General features: G+C 37.8%; 1 protein-coding gene across 1 annotated transcript in view; it reads left to right on the top strand.

Annotated features, from left to right (window-relative positions):
- The window catches only part of NLK (nemo like kinase), a 143581-nt gene extending 136485 nt beyond the window's left edge, over window positions 1–7096 (top strand). The window contains exons 9-11 of the mRNA XM_019731400.2: window positions 3392–3590; window positions 4507–4600; window positions 6753–7096. Of these exons, the coding sequence (XP_019586959.1) occupies window positions 3392–3590; window positions 4507–4600; window positions 6753–6807 (348 nt within the window). The 3' untranslated portion in view covers window positions 6808–7096. The remainder of the gene's footprint in view (window positions 1–3391; window positions 3591–4506; window positions 4601–6752) is intronic.
- Window positions 7097–19897: the final 12801 nt, after the last annotated feature.

Here is a 19897-nt window from a genome sequence, read left to right as displayed (position 1 = left end):
CTATTAGACTGATTTGTCCAGAGTCATCTTGCAAAGGAATATCACATGACCTCTTATACAATTACACATTTTGCTTCCTACTTTGTAACCTAGTAACCAAGAGTATTATTTTAACTTACAGATAAAGCCTTTTTAAATCTTTGATTTACAACCTTAGCAAGAAAAAATTTCTAAAGAGCCAACATATTTAATACATAAGGAAGAATAATTAAAAAAAAAATTTTTTTCCATTTCTTTTTACATATCTTTAATGTGTTAATAGTGTTTCTAAAAGCCGGTTGGAATGGGAGTTAGCTCCATTTTATTTTAAGAAATACCATAATATGATGTATTAACTCCCTTCAGAAGTATACAAAGTACATTGATTTGTTTACTTAGAAATATTTTATATTTATAAAATGGAAAATTTTATCAACTCCTTCAAAAGTAGAAGAGCCAATTTTGCTAAAGCAACAAAACTGGGATAGAAACAAGTGTCCGTATCTATTACAAATGTTGACCATTAAAGAAACAAGATATGCACAATATGTAATTAAGATACAAAGGACATAATTAAGCACCATTAGGTCCTTCAAAAGAATACAATTACTGTTGATAACATCCATTTGTGATCAAAACATTTAATAAAATGGGTATAGAAGGAAAATACCTCAAGATAACAAAGGCCATATATGATAAACCTTCAGCTAATATCATAATTAACAGTGAAAAACTGAAGCCCTTTGCTCTGTGTTCAGGAACATGACAGGGCTGTCCCCTATCACCGCTGCCATAATATTCAAAGTCCTAGCCAGAGCAATCAGGCAACAAAAAGAAATAAAAGGCATCCAAATTGGGAATGAAGAAGTTAAATTGTCACTTTTTGCAGATGACATGATGCTATATATAGAAAACCCTCAAGACTCCACCAAAAAGCTATTAGAAACAATAAACAAATACTGTAAAGTTGCCAGCTACAAAATCAATGTACATACTATGTATATACTAACAATGAAATCTCAGAAAAAGACATAAAAAAAAAAAACAATTCCTTTTGCAATTGCAACAAAAAGAATAAAATGGAGTAAACTTAACCAAGGATGTGAAAGACTTATATACTGAAAACTATAAGACATTTTTAAAAGAAATTGAAGAAGACGCAAAGAAATGGAAAGACATTCCATGTTCATGGATTGGAAGTATCAACATAGTTAAAATAGCCATATTACCCAAAGCAATATAGAGATTTAATACAATCCCCATCAAAATCCCAATGGCATGTTTTAAAGAAATAGAACAAAAAATCATCCGAATTGTATGGAACCACAAAAGATCCCAAATAGCCAAAGCAATCCTAAGAAAAAAGAACAATACTGGAGGTATCACACTCCCTGATTTCAGCTTGTACTACAGGGCTACAATAATCAAAACAGTATGGTGTTGGCAGAAAAACAGACACATAGACCAATGGAATAGAATTGAGAACCCAGAAATAAACCCACATATATATGGACAGATAATTTTGGACAAAGAAGCCAAAAACATACAACGGAGAGAAAAAAATAAAAAAAAATACCATTGCTGAAAATTTGAGTAATTTTGTGATTTCTTTCTCAATTTAGCAAGATAGTTAACTTATTTTCCATGTTCATACCTCTTACAAAATGACAATCTCCTTTTTTTAACCTTGTTTCAGAAGTCCAAAGGGACTTTAATTTGTTTAGAGAAATGGAAGTTGATCATTACATGCTAGGGATTTGATTTACTTTTTGTACAAAGGCTTCTCTTAGGTAAGACACTTTAGAAGACCCAGTATGGGTGCTCAAAGATCATACAAACACAGAGCATGCTATCAGTAGTTGGGAAAACACCAAAATCTTTTCAACCCTGCCTTCTCAAATTTCAGAATCCTCAGACAAACAAAACAGACTAACATGGAAACAAACCAGATTACAGCTGTTGGTGGCAGCTGACAGGGACTCGATTTCTGACATCTGCTACCTGACAGAAATGATTTAATGGTGAGAGGATAAAATTAAAACCCAGATTCAATCACTGCTGCCACCAGTGTGGACCTGATCAGCCATGCTCAATCGAAAACGGAAACAGACTTGGCCAGGAACCAGATTTAGTGTGTGAAAGCCGAAGAGCTCACTTGTTGGGATGAGGGGCCCGGTCTTGGGCCAGGTGCACCATCGGCCGGCTTGTTCCTTTTGGTTCTGATAGTCACCCTTTGTCCCAGTGGGATCTCTGGGAATAGCTGGACTCATTGTGGAAGAAAAAGGAAAAGTTTACTTGTTAAGAGTTCCAGTGAATCAGACTTCAGCTGGATCACCAAATATCAAACATGGCAGGGAGCAAAAGGAACAAAACAAAGGTTGTCAAGCTCATATTTGTCTGTGGTGGATAAACAGCAGCTTTCCTTTGTAATGATCAGTCCTGAAAGGTCACGGCATGCCTTTTAACATTAGCATAGCAAAAAGTCAGAGATAAAAATGTTTTTAGGGAATCTAGGTTTATGGGAAATAATTAACATTTTATTATTTGGGGGACCAGAACCAGTCAGGAACACCCAGGTATTTTTTGGTTTAGTTGAATACAAAACGGTTTTCTTTGTTTAAATTGTGTTATGTGAAGTGCTTGATCACAGTGGAAGCAGGGCAAAGGGTCAGTTTTTGTTCTACTCTCTATGCTTGAATCCATCCTTAAATCCTTTAAAATTCACTTTCGGTACTACTAATGTGTCCACTGAGCTAAAGGGAGGCACAATTTTTTCTTTTTTTTTTTTTTCAATGGAGAAATGTTTTTCAGTTTATCAACCTGAAACTAGTATATTAAGTGTTCTGATCTGAAGTGTCAAAAACCACAGGCTGCTGATTTGAAGACTGAGCCGAATACTTAAACATGCCATTCAGACTGTTATCCGCTGCCCAACTCCAGCAACTTTCAGATAGGCTTTTGCCCTAAGTTGATTTGGTATTCTAAGAGAAAAGTTTCAAGCAGCTTTATACAATTGCCACCATGATCACCTCTCTTCTAAATGCTTAGAAAATACAACTGTTACTTAAAATGTAAACTTATCCCCTCCAAAATATTACATATTTAAATACCATGGTATTTGTCATTTTTGACCTTACATACATTTATTTCAAGGTAGGAACTTTTCAGGATCTTAGCAAAGTCATTTCTTAGTGCTTTGTGGTGTATAGTGGTTTCTAACAGTAGTTTCTTGTTCTAAGTCACAAACTCCCTCTACTGCTACATTTCCCACATCTAAATTCAGTTATCCCTCTTTACACAGGAAATACCATATCAGCTGTATAAAGTAGTTACTGTGTCTTGTGAAAGCTCCTGTACGGACAGTCATGTTTATCTGTAGTGTTGATGTGCTGGTCTCTAAATTTGATTTCAGTCCAAAAGAATATCCGCTAAGGATGCCTTAGCCCACCCCTACCTAGATGAAGGGCGACTACGATATCACACGTGTATGTGTAAATGTTGCTTTTCCACCTCTACTGGAAGAGTTTATACCAGTGACTTTGAGCCCATCACCAATCCCAAATTTGATGACACTTTTGAGAAGAACCTCAGTTCTGTTCGACAGGTTAAAGGTGAGTATCTTTTTTGGCCTTTGGCCAGCCAGGATAACTAGTAACATTTTTCATTTTGTGGCTGTGAAAAGCTGAGATCTAGAGGGTGACCAAAGCTCCTTCATGTGTTTATTTTACAACCTTGTGTCTAGCTGTTTGTCCAGGACATATATGCCAAGGAGGCTATGGGTGTTACAAAAACTCTTGATTTAATATTACGTCCAGGGGAAGGTCAGGCAAAGGAATGAATATTTTGTTCGTATTTTCAAAGCTGATTTATTTAATGAGTGTGACTCAATATGTTTAATATGTATTCAGTCAGTGTAATTTATTTCATTGAATGAAACATAGTGGACTTCTTTTTTTGTATAACACCCACTGAGGGAATCATTCCTTGCATGATGACAAGAGAAGGGAATTTCTGCTAGTCGACTCATAAGATTTCCTGACACAATCTCCTATTGGGGTGGGATGGGGGTTAATGACACCCAAAATTCTGAATGATCTGTGTGTCTGCTCTAGGGCATTTTAGAAGAGAGAGTAGTCCCCAAAGTATGTGCCTAAACACCAACTGAGGTTTCTTAGTGATTTTCAAGAAGGTGGTAATTACCAGCAATTTAGAAGAATTCATTCCTAATGCCAACTCTGTGGGGTCACTCTCAAATTTATAGACCATTTTCCTCCTCCTCCTGATGGGATTTCCAGCCCCTATAATGCCACTTTGGGGCGGGGGCGGGGAACAAGGGGGGAGGTTTATCTGTATTTAGCAGCAACTTTCATTTTGGTTTCAGGATATTGCTGCTGGATTCTGCCTGATAGAGGACGGGTGTTTGATTTAACTAAACCAGTGGGAAATGCCGGCTTAGAGTTAGCTGAGAATCCACTGCTCCCAGACCTGCAAATTGGCATGCCTTTATGATGTTTGTTTTCTCCGCAGAAATTATTCACCAGTTCATTCTGGAACAGCAGAAAGGAAACAGAGTGCCTCTCTGCATCAACCCTCAGTCTGCTGCTTTTAAGAGCTTTATTAGGTAACTATATGGAATTCTTGTTCGAATTGAAAGAATGCCATTGTGATTTGGTTCTTCAGCGTATTTCTGTTTTTATTTAGATTAGGTACCACAGATTTTAAAAAGGTCCAACAGAAAGTTTCTGTTAGGAGTTTTGGCTTTAGTCAAAAGCATATTAAAATGTAACCATTAGTGTTTACAGTGATGCTAGTTCACTGTGGTTGCTTTGGCCATTTTCCCCCTATATGACCCATTGTGCTGCCTGACCGTGTACGTAGGGGTCGTCCTGCCCTTCTATAGCAGCCGGGTGGCAGCCTCTCTCCTGGAGTTAGACATGGTCACCTGGGTTCCCACTACCCTCCCCATTACCTTAACAGTAACTGCAAGAAAGAAAATTCTCTTTTATAGGAGGCCTGCTGGTGTGTGCTACTTAGAGAAACAGCCAATGATAGGCTTCCTGGTTAAAGAGCTGTAAACCCACTTTGGAGCCTAGCGAGCGTCATTCTCTTTGTCCTTTCCCTTCTCAGTCTCTTTTTCTCTTAACTCTTCGGATCAATCAAGGTCCAGACAACAGAAAGAAACCACACCCTGTACAATGTAATAATAAGAAGCATTAACTAGGAAAATTACTATACGGCAGGATATGAAAGAGGATTCAGAAGGGTCCCGGATTCAGTAGCAAATGCAGAAAACATGTACCTTCCTCTAGCCTGAGGGAGCGTGAACCAGGAAGAAATGGAGAACTTAGAGGAGGCCCCTCCACCCAAGTCTAATAAGATTTGGACGTCTGTGGAGAGGATATGGCTATCACAGGAACACACAGCATCAGGGTAGTGAAGAAACTTTCAAAAGTGGAGACAGAACTGGTCCATCAAAGAGGCCTGCTGGGTTGCAGAGAAACTCGGCAGAAGGTTTGGGTCAACCAAAGCTGGATCTTTCACGTCAGAAAAAAAACACCAGAATCAGAAAGGGCAGCTGCTTCCTACTGCTGTGGCCTTGTAGGCTCCTTGCTGCGCCTTCTGTCGGCAACGGCTAACATCAGGCTAGGTGGCCAAGGAGAAACGGGAACAAGGTCTGGCTCTGGTGACACCAAGCAGGACAGAGTAGGGCGGGTTTTACCTGAAAGGCCACTCTGTCTCCTTTCTTCGCCACCTGCCTTCCTCGCTCTCCTTTTTCCTCCTCCTCCCTGCGTCTCTTTCCCTTCTCACTTCCATTCTAATTGACCTTCGTGTGGTATTGATGTTGATTGAATTTATTGAACCAAAATGCAGACTTTTTGTGTAGAATTTTTAAATCGGGGTGACTTTCATTTCTTCCACCTATGTTTTCAGTAGAAAGAAGGAATTGAGTTGTACCTTTCTTTCTTCGTGGTTTAAAATTACTTTGTTTTAATACTTTTCCCCTTAGAATCAGTGACCCAGTCAATCAGCTGTTTTAATACCTTTCCAGGTGCAAGTTATTCATTATCCTGGACCCCAGGGAAGCAAAGTGGTTACGCACACACCCTCCTGTTTATACTCTAGTTGGCAGCATTAGAGAGACACATGAAATAACTGAAAAAACAGATCTGTGGATAACAAATGCTAAATGATTACTCATTACTACTCAATTAATACTTGATAAAGAAGGCTTATGAGGCTCATTCAAAATAGGTCTCCACTTCAAGTCACTATATTTTGAGAGGCTACTTCTAAATGGCTAATTCTGCATTTTTTAAGGTTAATTTCCTGATTGATTATAGACATTATTATTTATAATAGCTACCATTTACTTTATATTTTGAAGTAGTCTTTGTGAAAAGCACTTTGCATACATTATCTCATTTATTCATCACAATACTGAGGTGGATAGCATTATCCCTTTCCAGAAGAAAAAAGGATGAAAGAATTTGCTCTATGTCACACAACAAGTAAATGACATGTTGTTTTCAAATCCATGTATAAGCCACTGGACCATAGAGCCTCACAGTAGATACAGACCCTTAAACAATTTGGAAGAAATGCAACTTTAGATAACGTTAAAGAATAATAACAGCAACAATAATAATATAGTAATAATAATCTGGAACTTTACAATTTTTTTTAAAGGAAGAAAGGAAAATAGGCAGCAGTGAATTGCCTTTTGCCCTTTGTGGTGTTACAACTAATTTCACCATTTCTCCATTTTTTTCTAGTTCCACTGTTGCTCAGCCATCTGAGATGCCCCCATCTCCTCTGGTGTGGGAGTGATGGTGGAAGATAATGTACTACTGAAGATGTAATGTAGCTTTCCACTGGAGTCTGGGATTTGCAATTCTGGAGGTTAATCATGCTTGTACTGTAATTTTACTAATGAAGTTTTAAATTAACAACCACTACTTGTATGATATGAATAATATTTAGAAATGTTACTAGACTTTTAATCTTGTAAAGTGGTTGTGCTTTTAGAAGAAAAATATTTTACCCAGAGTTGCACATGTTTTATGAATTTAGTGCAGCTGTTATGGCTCACCTCAGAACAAAAAAGAATTGAACCAAATTTGGGAGTTTGGGGTTTTGTGCTTTTGTTTTGTTTTGTTTTTCTTTTTTAAAAATGAAGTGAGATTGTTCACACATACACACATACAAAGGACAGTCATACATTTTGATATTTGAGCCATTCCTGAAAATTAGGGGTTTTCTAAAACTAAAGAATCTAGAAACCTTGCCTGCGACCAATCATGGGGCCACGTGAGCTGATCGTGGCTGCACCTGGGGGGGAGGCGGGAGGGGCATGCCACCTAATGATCGAGCCCTATAATTAGCTTCTCATTAGAGCCGTGACGGTAATGTGTGCTGTCTAAAATCCAATGTTGTGGGTAGAGAGAATGAGTTTGTGACTAGGAGAGACTAAACTTCTGTTTTCCTTACCCAGTATAAATATATATATATATATTTAATCTATTTTTATTAGAAGTTTTTCTGCTCTTTCTTACATAAAAGAACCCTCAAGCATGCATCTTTCATGTGTGTAAATAATTCATTTCTGGGCTAATTTCAAAAGAATCCCAACATTGCTGTATAGAGAGAGAACTAGCTTGCACATTTTAGGTCTGTGAAATTTTGTGAGACTTTTCCTGCACTGGACAATAAAAATAAATAAGTAAATAAAAGACAAAAACAAATTTTTAAACATTTTAAAGCCACAAAAAAAAAGGCACATAGGGAATTATGTCACATGTGTTGTGTCCTTAGGCAAAGCTGTGGGAGTCTTGAAATGTCACAGTAGTAAATAACTTATTACTTTTTGACAAATTCTTTTTTTCTGTTGGAACACTGAATTCTGTGCATATGTATATATGAATACAAATTGAAGGCCTCTACCTCCTGGAGTTATACAACTTGGCTTGTTTACCTCCACATGCTGATAATGACTATTTTTTTTTTTTAAGTTCAATGTGGAGACTTGAAACTTGAATGTCCCTTCCAACTTTTATATTAAAAATAAAATGACAAGAAAATTGAAGATTGTTTTTCACCTGTACAAGGAATACTAATGGATTGTCTTAAAATTGGTCTAGGAAAAAAACCTTGGTGTGTGTTATGGACAATTAACTGTTAAAGTTATTGTAAGTTATCTGTATTTAGCAGAGTATTTTCATCTTGAGTGATCTGAGCTGAATTTGAAGACTATTAATAAGTTATGTTGGGAAGTTTTAACTTCAATGAAGTAATTATTTGCTGTGAAAGAAACAAACATTGAATTACTAAACAAAGATGGTGCAATATCTTTGTTTTTTTTTTACGAGGCTCCTGAGAATCCACCCAACTGAAGCATTTCAATTCACTTGAATGAGAAACGTGTTTAGTATCAAAAGAGCCCAAGAAGACACTGGTGTGAAAGGTACAATCTCAGAGGTTGGTCAATTACCGTGGCACACTTACTGGTCACTTTGTACAATGTAGATTTGAAGTACAGTGGTGAAAACATTAAATGTGACATTTGAAAAAGATGTGTCATCAGTTTTATTTCAATTCCTTTGTTTTCTCTTCAAGCTTGTATCCTGAATTTGCAAAGTTTTAAGACATTTCCTATTTATATTTCTATTTAGAGCTTTGAGAAAATTAGATGTGCTTTTAAAAAAAATTTTCCCAGAAACTTTAGCTTGCCAAAAACATGTTGAAAACTTAACTAATATCAAAGACATTATGATTTAAATATATCCAATTTGAAAGTCTTTCCAGACTTTAGAGTCTAATGTAGGGATTTTTTTAAGCAAAGAATCTTGTTGCCGTGTTGTGGGGACAGAGTCCCGGAGAGCAGTTTCCAGGCTCTCAGCCTTACATAGAAAGGTACTGGCTCGGGTATTAGATGGTCATCAGCTGTGACTAGTTGGCCATCGGCTGTTACTGGCTGTTAGCCATTAGCCACTGATAAAACTGCCGTAGCTAAGCTGGCAAGGTGTGGCGTGGTGGTGTGGCATCCTGGCGTGTCGTGAAGTGGTGGAGTGTGGATTACAGATTGCAGAGAGGCAGATTCCGGCTAGCAAGTGAGGTTGGTTGGCAGAGACAAGTGGACGGCGGGTTGCAGATCGTGTGGCTCCTGCATCCTGTGTCTCCAACCCAGCCGCCAGCGAGACTATAGTGGTCTGACTCCCCTATCTATGGCTCCGTGGGTGTTCCTTTTTGGCTTCACCATATCCTGCGTTCCTATGTGGGGAGCGGGACCAGAGACCCTGTATGACACATGTATGAAATCAAACTCCAGTATATTAAATAAACGGAGACTGCCCTGAATGAAACCAACTACCAAGGAGACGTGACCCCCTTCCTCCTCTGCCTTTCTGCTTCCAGACCCTGGCAGCCCAGAGGGACTTCCAGCTGGGGAGTGGTGTGTGGTTAAGACCCGACACCAGACTGCCTAATTTCAGAGTACTTTCCCTGAAGCTGGATAAAGCAACATTACTCTTAGGTTTGTAGATGACATGTACTTCTCCATATCTTTTCTTGGTTTAGCAAAATGAATGGATTTTTTTTTTCCTGACTTGGGGTGAGTTGATTATTCTCACTCATCTCAATTAATACAAATACATATATTTGTTAGTAATTGAAAAAAATGTGGAATTTCTACAGCCAGTGGAGTCAGTATGAACAAGTTAGGGCTGTAATCAGGTGCACTTTGTTTGCAATTTAATTTTAAGAACCCAGAAGATGAAGATAATCTCTCGTGATGGCTCATAAATTTGGAGTTTTTATTTTGTTTTTCCTCCATGATAGGTAATTTAAAATATATTAAAATAAACATGTTAAAAGAATAGAATGCAAAATTTGTATGAATTTTGAAATTAAGGTAGCTTTGGGGGGGCTGTTTCCTACTATGCTATAATAACATCTAGACATCACGTTAGTAAACGGACACTTTTTGAGTCTTCTCTGCAGTATTTGACTCTCCACCTCTCCTTCCTTAAACAGTCTTTCCTTTGCTTCTGTAACACCACTGTTTTTCTCTCTTTTGGGGGAGCACAGCTCTCCCTTACAAGCTCCTTCTGCTGAATCATCACGTTTGTGTTCCCTGGGCTGGGGATCAATCCTGGCTTCTCTTCCTACTCTAAAGCCAAGGGTTCTTGACTTGGCTCCTTGGTAGATCACTTGGAGAACTTTCAGGAATCCCAGTGCCCAGGCTGCACCCAGATCAATTAAATCAGAATCTTCGCAGGCAAGGTCAGCGTCAGTTTTGTGCTATAGATTTGCTTTGCTTTGGTTTTGAAGTTCTCCGTTTGACTCCAGCGTGCAGCCAAGATGGAGCTCCACCGCGGGATACTCTCTTCTTGTGACCTCACCTGCCCTTGTGGCCTCAACGACTATAAGAGGATGACCCCAAATCTCTTACCTATATACCCAGATTTTTATACTATGTGCCTATTAGAAATTTCTACTTGGGTATCTTACAGGCACCTCAGCTATGTCAAAAATGAAATATAATGTCTTTCCCCTGATAACTTGATTACTATCAAATCATTCTCACTTTTCTCCCCAGCCCCTTTCTCCCCTTCCTAGATTAGCAAAATGGTTAAGGCTTGTCGTGCGGGGAGGCCTCCTTGTAAGCTATCCACAAGCTTTGGATCCTAAGGCCGCAGCAGACCAACAAAAGGAGGACACCGCCTTCTATGCCCAAGAAGGTGGTGTGCCAGCTGGAGGCTCGAGTCTCCCAGGCAGACCGCGCCTCCCGTTCCAGGTGTCGCACCTCATGGGCCTCCCGAAGCTGGGCTCTCACACGAACAAACCGCTCCACCATGCTTCGGTAGGTTTTGGCTGGCACCATACCCTGCTCGCTGCACCATTTGTCGTGCAGGGAGGCCTGCAGGGTCTCTGGTCCCGCTCCCCACACAAGAACGCAGGATATGGTGAGGCCAAAAAGGAACACTCACGGAGCCATAGGCAGGGGAGTCATACCACTACGGTCTCACTGGAGGCTGGGTTCACTGGACGTGCCACCTGCTGTCCGTTTTGTCTGCAACCCACCGACGACTCTCTTTCACTCTCCTCCACTCTCCTCGGCTCTCCTTCGTAGCCGCAGCAGTTATATTAGTGGCCAATTGGCTCAATGGCTACAGCCGACGGCCAACCAGCCCCAGCCGATGGCCATCCACCATCCGAGCCAGCACCCCTCCACGTGAGGCCGAGAGCCTGTAAACTTCCCTGTGGGGCTCTGCCCCCACAAGGCTTAACTAGCTAGGGCCATCCTCAGCATTTCATGAAGAATTGTGGAAGGGGGGAAGGAGTTGGGAGCAAGGCGGGCATAGTTGTGAGCTGGCCCAGGCTATCGGTCAGGACCTGTGCCGGGGTGGTACGCATGACAACACAGCACCAAGTTCTGTTATGGCAGGTGCGATGGAGGAGAGTGACGGGTTATGGGGCTCCATCTGCTCCCTACCCCTCGTCCATCTGCTCCCTACCCCTTGGTCCTGGTCCTGGGCTTCACCATCCACCCTTCCACCTCATTACAGAAGTGAGAAATCAGAGTCCTCCTCATTCCTATCTTAATCCCAGAATTCATGCACATTTTGCATTCCATTCTTTAATATATTTTTAATGTTTTTAATGATATACAAGAAAGAAAAAATAAAAATCTTTCCAGTTAATAAGTTATTGTGTTTCACTGAAAATAAGACCTAGCTGGACCATCATCTCTAATATGTCTTTTGTAGCAAAAATTAATATAAGACCAGGTCTAATATAATATATAATATGTAATATAATATTTGGAAAAAAGTGGTAAATTATGTTTTCAGGTTGCTGTTGGTAGGATTTTTAACAAGTGGACCTTCTTGCTAAGAGATCAGTGTTTATGTCAGGTAGCCGACTTCAAAGGTCTCCCATCAGTGATCAGCCTTCTACTCCTCAGGGAAATACTCATCAAAGATCTCTAAGTAAATAAAGGTGGGTTTAGTTTAATTTTTATTTTGATAACACTAATTTTCACAGCTCATCATCCTCACAGCCAACTATCTTTATCCAGTTCTTAATTGCAGCAATCATACTGTGGTTTTTAAAAACGAACAGCTTCACCTTAGAGTGTTTGAGGATGCCTTACAGTTTTTGAGGATGTTTACCCTTCAGAAGAAAAATCTTACAAAGACGATATTGTGAGTTCCTTTTAAAAACTATATTGTGTGTGTGTGTGTGTGTGTGTGTAATACATTCACATGGTACAACCTACAATAGCACTGTGTAAAGGAAATCATTCTCCCTAGAGGCACCAGCCACCATTTCCCGTTTCTGTCGATCATTCCAGAGATACTCTACATAATCAAGTTTATATCTTTTTATAGGAATGATAGCGTAACATGTACACTGTCCTGCATCTTGCCTTTTCCACTTGATGTGGAAGATTGTTCCACATGAAGACATATAGTTTTAATTTCAGCCACTTTTTAATTATGAAAGTGAACAGTGACTAACTTGAACTTATTACCCCTTATCCTTGTGTTTATCCTTTGTCATGACATTTTTCTCCATGAAGGCAAGTAATTCAAAGTCGAACCAACTAACCAATTTTCGCCAGGTAAGCCATTGCTTATATGTGTAATAATACATAATTTAAAAATCATTTTTTATTCTCTTACAAGTTTTCTTAAATGACAAGTATTCAAACCACATTTTTTAAAAATGTTTTTCCATCCCACTCACTGCACTGACAAAAATCAAGGTGTTTAGGAGTCCAAACTGCCTCCCTTGTGTCGGATTCAGATGTCGCCCTGTCGACTCATTTATGGACCTTTTTTCACTCCAAACTGTTTTCTCAAATTCCTATCACTCAATAGTTCATTTATTTTATCAAAAAGGGCCTTAAAAAAAGTAATCACATGTGGCACATAAAGACCAACAGAAGGATCAAATCATTAACATCCATGCTTTCATCTATCAAGAATCAGGTTAAGCTGAGTTTAACCAGCTGTGTTCATAATGTTTTTTTGAGAACAGCAAAAATATCAACTTTTATTTCCAGCAATACAGATTACTTAGATATTCTTAAAAAGCAAACACCTAGGAATTCTTGATGAAGTATAACAAACATTAAATAAATAGCTGACTTACAGAAAAGGGGAATTTTTTAAGGACACAAAACAATACTGGAGCCGCTTTCCTAAGGCTGTTTGCCAAGTAGGAAAAGTAACAGCTAACACTAATAGCTAATGTTCATTGACTAATTATGCCAGGCCCTGCTCTAAGTACTTTAAAATATTAACTTTATAAAAACACTATGTTGTGGATATTATTATTAGCTCCAGCTTCCAAAGGAAGAAACTGAGGCTCAAACAAGTTAGAACCTTGGCTAGTAACAACTAAGTGGGAGACAGGAGACATAGCCTTGGCAAGATAAAAAATTAAAACTTAGATTCCCACATATACCATGTTTCCCCTAAAATAAGACCTAGCCTGACAATCAGCTCTCGTGTCTTTTGGAGCAAAAATTAATATAAGACCCAGTATTAATATTATATTAAATAAGACCAGATCTTATATTAATTTTTGCTCCAAAAGATGCATGAGAGCTGATTGTCTGGCTAGGTCTTATTTTCGGGGAAACACAGTAGCTGAGACATTCAAAGGGCTATACCTTCAGCGAAAGGGCTGTGGAGGGGGAAAAAATCCTATCTGCCACAAGGGAATTTATTAAAGCCTTACCTCTAGGTGGGAAAAAAGTTCCACAAGAATTTTCAACCACAGGTTTGCCCTTACATGTCATTAAATTTCAGATTTATGCTACCATTAAGGCTTGGAAAACAAACCGAGATATTAAAGTGGCTTTCAGTTGATAGTGCTCTGGGGTACCTACCAAAAGCAAACAGATTTTCCTTTGGGGAATGCATCCTTACCTGGGGCCTCAGAGGATTCCTGTAGATAAAGACCACCCAAATATGAGCTCACAGTCCAAAATTACAAAACACAAGGATATAAGCCACTATACAAAACATGATTGCAAACCAAGTACTTCAGATATTGAAAGTATTGGATGCAGAATACAAAATAATTATGTTTAAAAATAGAGGCATAAAGGTATCAAAAAGCCAAGCAAAGGGGTGGCCGGTTAGCTCAGTTGGTTAGAGCGTGGTGCTAATAAACACCAAGGTTGCCAGGTCGATCCCCACATGGGCCACTGTGAGCTGTGCCCTCCTTAAAAACTAAATAAGAGGCCTTCCTCATTAAAAAAAAAAAACTCATGAAAAAAAAAAAGCCAAGCAAGAATAAATCATTGAAATATGACCAGGCGAATTTTAAAGACAATCGACCTACACAAGTGAAAAAAGAAAATCATTGAAATTAAAAATAGAGTGGATATATTAAACAGATTGAACACAGCTAAAGAAAACAACTATAACTTGTGAAAATTACCAAGTATACATTACTTAGTAAACAGCAGAAATATACAAATGTACAGAAAACAATAAAAGATTGAGACTTGGGGAATTGAGTAAAAAGTTCAAATCTATATAAAATTGGAGTTTCAAAAATAAGAGACAATATTAAATAAAAGCTGCAATTTTCCTGGATTTCATCATAGTTAGGAATCATTGGATTTAGAAAACAACATCATAAGCAAGATAGACAACATGTTATAGTGAAACCGCAGAATGACAGGTCTCAAATGCAACAAAAAACTGATTGCCTAAAAAGAATAACACTGACACTTGACTTCTCAACAGCAACAATTGAAACTAGAAGACAACAGAAAAAGTCTTGAGAGGAAATAACTGTTAACCTCGAATTATAAAATATCATTTAGTGCAAATACACAAAGAAGATATTTTCAGACAACAAATTTAGTTTACTATAAACAGATTTTCACCAAAGGCAATTCTAAACGATGTACTTCAAGAGGAAGGAAAAGAATAACTAAAAACAGATCTCCAATGCAAGAATAGTGAACAAAGAAAGTGGACACGTGGGGAAAACTAAGCCAACAGACTGCATAAAGCAATAATGTCTAGTTGGGAGGGGGACAAAATAAATTAGACAAGCGTTCTTTAAACAGGGATACACATACAAAGAAAGACTCCAGGAAATGCATAGGCACATACATTTTTAAGAGTCAACTTCAGTGTTTTCCACCACCCCCATTCTCCCATTTTACAAAAGAAAGACATACTTCTTACACATCCTAAACATTACAATGGCACAAGGTCCCTGTGTAAAAATTTCTTGGGTTGCCAGGTGAAAGGTTTTGTTTATGAAGACCTGACCTCTTTCGTCTCAGTACTATCAGTGCATCAATCCTGAGAGAGAATTCTTGGAAAGTGAAGAGAGCATTAGGAAGAAATATTGAGACGCAGTATTTTATTTCAGACAACAAATTCATGACACAGCTCTCTGTCTTAAAATTCAAAAGTGAGATGTTTTTTGTGGAAATACATATAAAATGAAGCCAGACTTCCTAACAGAAGGTAAATCAGTTTTGACTCCTTGGTTTGCAATGAGGACTTTTCAATTAGTTGATATAGTAGTCATTTTTCCATAATTACAATTAGTTGGAATCTATAGCTATAAAGTTCTATCAAAAATATATTTAAAGCAAAAGATTTAAAAATTAGCAAAAAAAATATTGTACAAGTGTTGGTGAGAATGTGAGAAATTGGAACCTTTGTGCATTGTTAATGGGAATGTAAAATCGTGCAGCCGCTATGGAAAAGTGTGGCATTTCCTCAAAAAAAAAAAAAGTTAGAATTACCCTTTGATGCAACAATTCCATTTCTGGGTATATACACAGAATAACTGAAAGCAGCAACTCAAACAGATATTTGTGCACCAGTGTTCATAGCAGCATTATTCACAACAGCCCAAAGATGGAAACAACCCAAATGTCCATTGATGGATGAATGAATAAACAAAATGTGGTGTATACGTAACTATGGATTATTATTCAGGCTTTAAAAGGAAGGAAATGGTGATGCATAATAATACATGGATGAACCTTGAAGACATTGTGCTAAGGGAAATAAGGTAGACACAAAGGACAAATACTGTATGATTCTACTTATATGAGGTACATAGAAGGGTCAGATTCATATTGACAGAAAGTAGAATAGGGGTTACCAAGGGCTGGGGGAGAGGGAAAGTGGGAGGGAATGGGTAGTTTAATGAGCACAGAATTTCAGTTTGAGATGATAAAAAAGTTCTGGAGATGGATAGTGGTGATAATTGCACAACACTTAAAATGGTAGATCTTGTTATTTATATTTTACCACAATTTAAAAATATGTATAAAACTGTGCTGTCCCAGAAATGGAAAAATGAAAAAAAAAAAAGGAAAGATGTATCATTAGCTAATCGATTTATTTTCAGTCTCTTTTCTAAATAATAATAACATTTTAAGGACATAAAATCAGTTAACTGTAAATGTAAGGGTTTATTTCTGGACTGTCTATTATATTCCACTGAAATATGTTTGTCTTTATGCCAGTTACTACAGTGTAGCTTTGCAGTAAATTTTGAAATCAAGAAGTGTGAGTCCTCCAACTTTGTTCTTTTTCAAGATTATTTTGGCTCTTCTGAGTCCTTTGCATTTCCATACGAATTTTAGAATCAGCTTGTTAATTTCTTCAAAAAGGACAGCTGAGATTTTGATAGGGATTGCACTGAATGTAAACAAATTGGGGGAATATTGCCATTTTAACAATATTAAATCTGATCCATGAATATGGAATGTTTCTATTTATTTAGCTCTTCTTTCATTTCTTTTAATGTTTTGTCATTTTCAGTGTACAAATCTTGTACTTCCTTTCTTAAATTTATTTCCAAGTAATTATTTTTGATGGAGTTGTTTTCTTAATTTCATTTTCAGATTATTTACTGCTAATATATAAAAATACAGTTGATTTTTGTATATTGGTATTATCCCACAACCTGGCTGAACTCAATTAGTTATAATAGATTTTTAATGTATTCCCCTTAGGATTTTATAATAAAGTTTAACATCCTCTGGAAAACGTTGTAATCTAAAATTTTTATATAAAGCTTTTCTGTTTTTTCCTGAGGGTAAAAATGAAAAGTTTCCAGTTCTGTGAAAAAAAAACAAACCATTGATGATGGCATTTAATAAGAAAATTTTTTTTATTTTTTGTTTTTTAAGGGTAGTGAGGCTTGGCCAAAAACTATTTTGAAAGATGTCAAACCTGTTGAAAAGTAGAAAGAAATAGTACAATGAAAACCCATATAACCTTCACCTATAGGTTCACCAGTTTTAAACATTTGGCACATTTCTTTTACTAGTCTACATACAAATATGTATACACAGAGGATGCCAAAAAAAATGTATACATATTTTAAGAAAGGAAAAAACTGTATTAAAATTATAATACTCAATATATACCAATAACAAAAGATGAATACAAATCATGTGTATACATTTTTTGATATCACCGATATATACATGTATATTTATGTATATAAATATATGTACCTTTTTATTTTTTTTATTTTTTAATAAACTTTTATTTATTTAAGTGTGTTTTTCCAGGACCCATCAGCTCCAAGTCAAGTAGTTGTTTCAATCTTGTTGTGGAGGGCGCAGCTCACAGTGGCCCATGTGGGGATCGAACCAGCAAACTTGTTGTTAAAAGCACCATACTCTAACCAAATGAGCCAACCGGCCGTCCCCTGTACTTTTTTATTTTTGATGAAACATTATGAAACTTCATCCCTAATGTATCTCCTAAAAATAAGGACATTATCCTACATAACTACAATTCCATGAGCATACCTAAGAAAATTAATAATTTGGTATATGATCTAATATACAGGACATATTCAAATTTCTCCAGTTGTCCCCAAAATTTCATTTATAGCTTTTTTTTTTTCCAGTTCAGGGTCTAGCCAAGGATCGTGTATTGCCTTTGTTTATTGTATTTTGTTAGCATCCTTTAATATAGGAAACTCTGCCTTTTCTTTCATGGCATTTGGATCTATGAAGATGCAAGGCCAATTGTTATGTAAAATGTCCTACAACGATTTGGATTTTTTCTGATTGTTAACACATCATTAGATTCAGGTTGGTAGACTGTTACACAGGGGATGTGGTGAACTCCCATTCCATCTGATCAGGAGGCATAAATGTTTGTCCCATTTTTGGTGATCTTAAGCTTGGTCATTTGATCAAAGTTGTGAATGCCAGATCTCTCCATTGTAAAGGTGCCTTTTCCCTTTAAAATTAGTAAGTTATCTATGGAGAGAGATTTTGAGACCACATCATATTCCTCAACAAACTTTCATCCAGTACCATCTATTGATGATCTTTGCCCAAATTATTGATTACGTTAGTGGTTGGAAAATAGTGATTTCCTAATTCTATCATTCCTTCTACACTTGGCTTTTTCTTTTCCATCCCAAACAGTTTCAGCCATAATAGTGAAGGATTCATCAAAATTTATCTGAGTATGTAAACATACCTTTCATGAAGGTTCTGAAACTGCCCCTAAAGGAAGCTGTGGCAAAGACTGCTCATGGACCACTGAAATCTCCTTCTTCCCTAGACTACATTCCCAGACCCTTGGTGGTAAGATGTGGGACAGGTCTAACTTTTCTCCAGGGGAATGTGATTGAAAGGGAAGTATGCCACTTCCAGGCCTTAGGATGGTGGATGCACTTCTTCCATGCTTTCTTGGCAATTACTAATTAGAACCATGGCCACATGGCCTTGACCGTGAAGATGACAATGCCTTAGAGCAGGGGGTCAATAAGCTACAACTATCTCAGGTCAAATCAGGCCTGATGCCTATTTTGTAAATAAAGTTTTATTGGAACACAGCCATGTTCACTCAGGCACGTGCTGTCTATAGCTGTTTTCACACAATAAATGGCCATATTAAGTAGTTGGGACAGAGATTGGCCCACAAAGTCTAAAATATTTATTGTCTGGCCACTTATAGTCAAAGTTTGCCAACCCTTGCTCTAGTATATAGCAGGCACTCCTTGCGTGAGGACTGTTAACTCTTCCATTACATGGACCCCTTTACTTCCACCACCCAATGTATTAAGATACATCTATCTTGAAAGAAGTCTGACCCAAATACCTCCAGTTTTTTTCCTTTTTTAGCTTCTCAACTTCTAGAAACACATGATCTAGTATACAAATTCCAGTAGCTTGCTTCCAGCCTTTCCCGGGCCAGTCTACCATGCACATGAATGAATCTTCCTAAAACACAAACTTCCTTCCTCAGGATCTCCCCCTGTCTCCCTCCTGCCCTGATCTCAAACCTATTGGCTCTTAACTTTCCAGAGCCAGTCACCAGACCCTTCCTCCCCAGACCAAACTTAGCTCCACTCCTACCTGAGAACTAGATCTGGGACGAGGGTGAGATAAGTAACACATCTCAGCCACACAACTTAGGTGAGCACCAAAATATTCAGTAATCAGGATAAATCATATTTTAAGGCAGTAATTTTAAAAATCAAAATTAATGCAAAAAGATGTATGAACAACAAAATATCTGAATTTTAGAAAATCTTTCACAATTAACCCCCACCTTCTCTGTCCCTCCATCCAAGTTCACAGGTTCTTTGACATGAGGAGGTAATCACTCAAGACAGATGGCCAGCTGCCCTCTGGCTCAGTGAAACCCACAGATCTTGAGAGATCACTCATAATCTCCCCCACACAGACCCTTGCTACACCTCAAGCACTGAGAGAATCTTAGCTTTAGTTAATGAAGATACAGAGGATGCCAAAAAAAAAAATGTGTACACATTTTAAGAAAGGAAAAGACTATATTAATATATACCGATAACAAAAGATGAATACAAGTCACGTTTGACTTCTGCAATTGCAAGAGGTGCTCAGTGTGGTTACCATCAGCGTTCAGAC

Source organism: Rhinolophus sinicus, linkage group LG15 (assembly GCF_036562045.2).
Source record: "Rhinolophus sinicus isolate RSC01 linkage group LG15, ASM3656204v1, whole genome shotgun sequence".
Classification (NCBI taxonomy): Eukaryota; Metazoa; Chordata; class Mammalia; order Chiroptera; family Rhinolophidae; genus Rhinolophus; species Rhinolophus sinicus.
The sequence above is the reverse complement of the archived record's forward strand: the minus strand, read 5'-3'. Positions and strand labels throughout refer to the sequence as shown.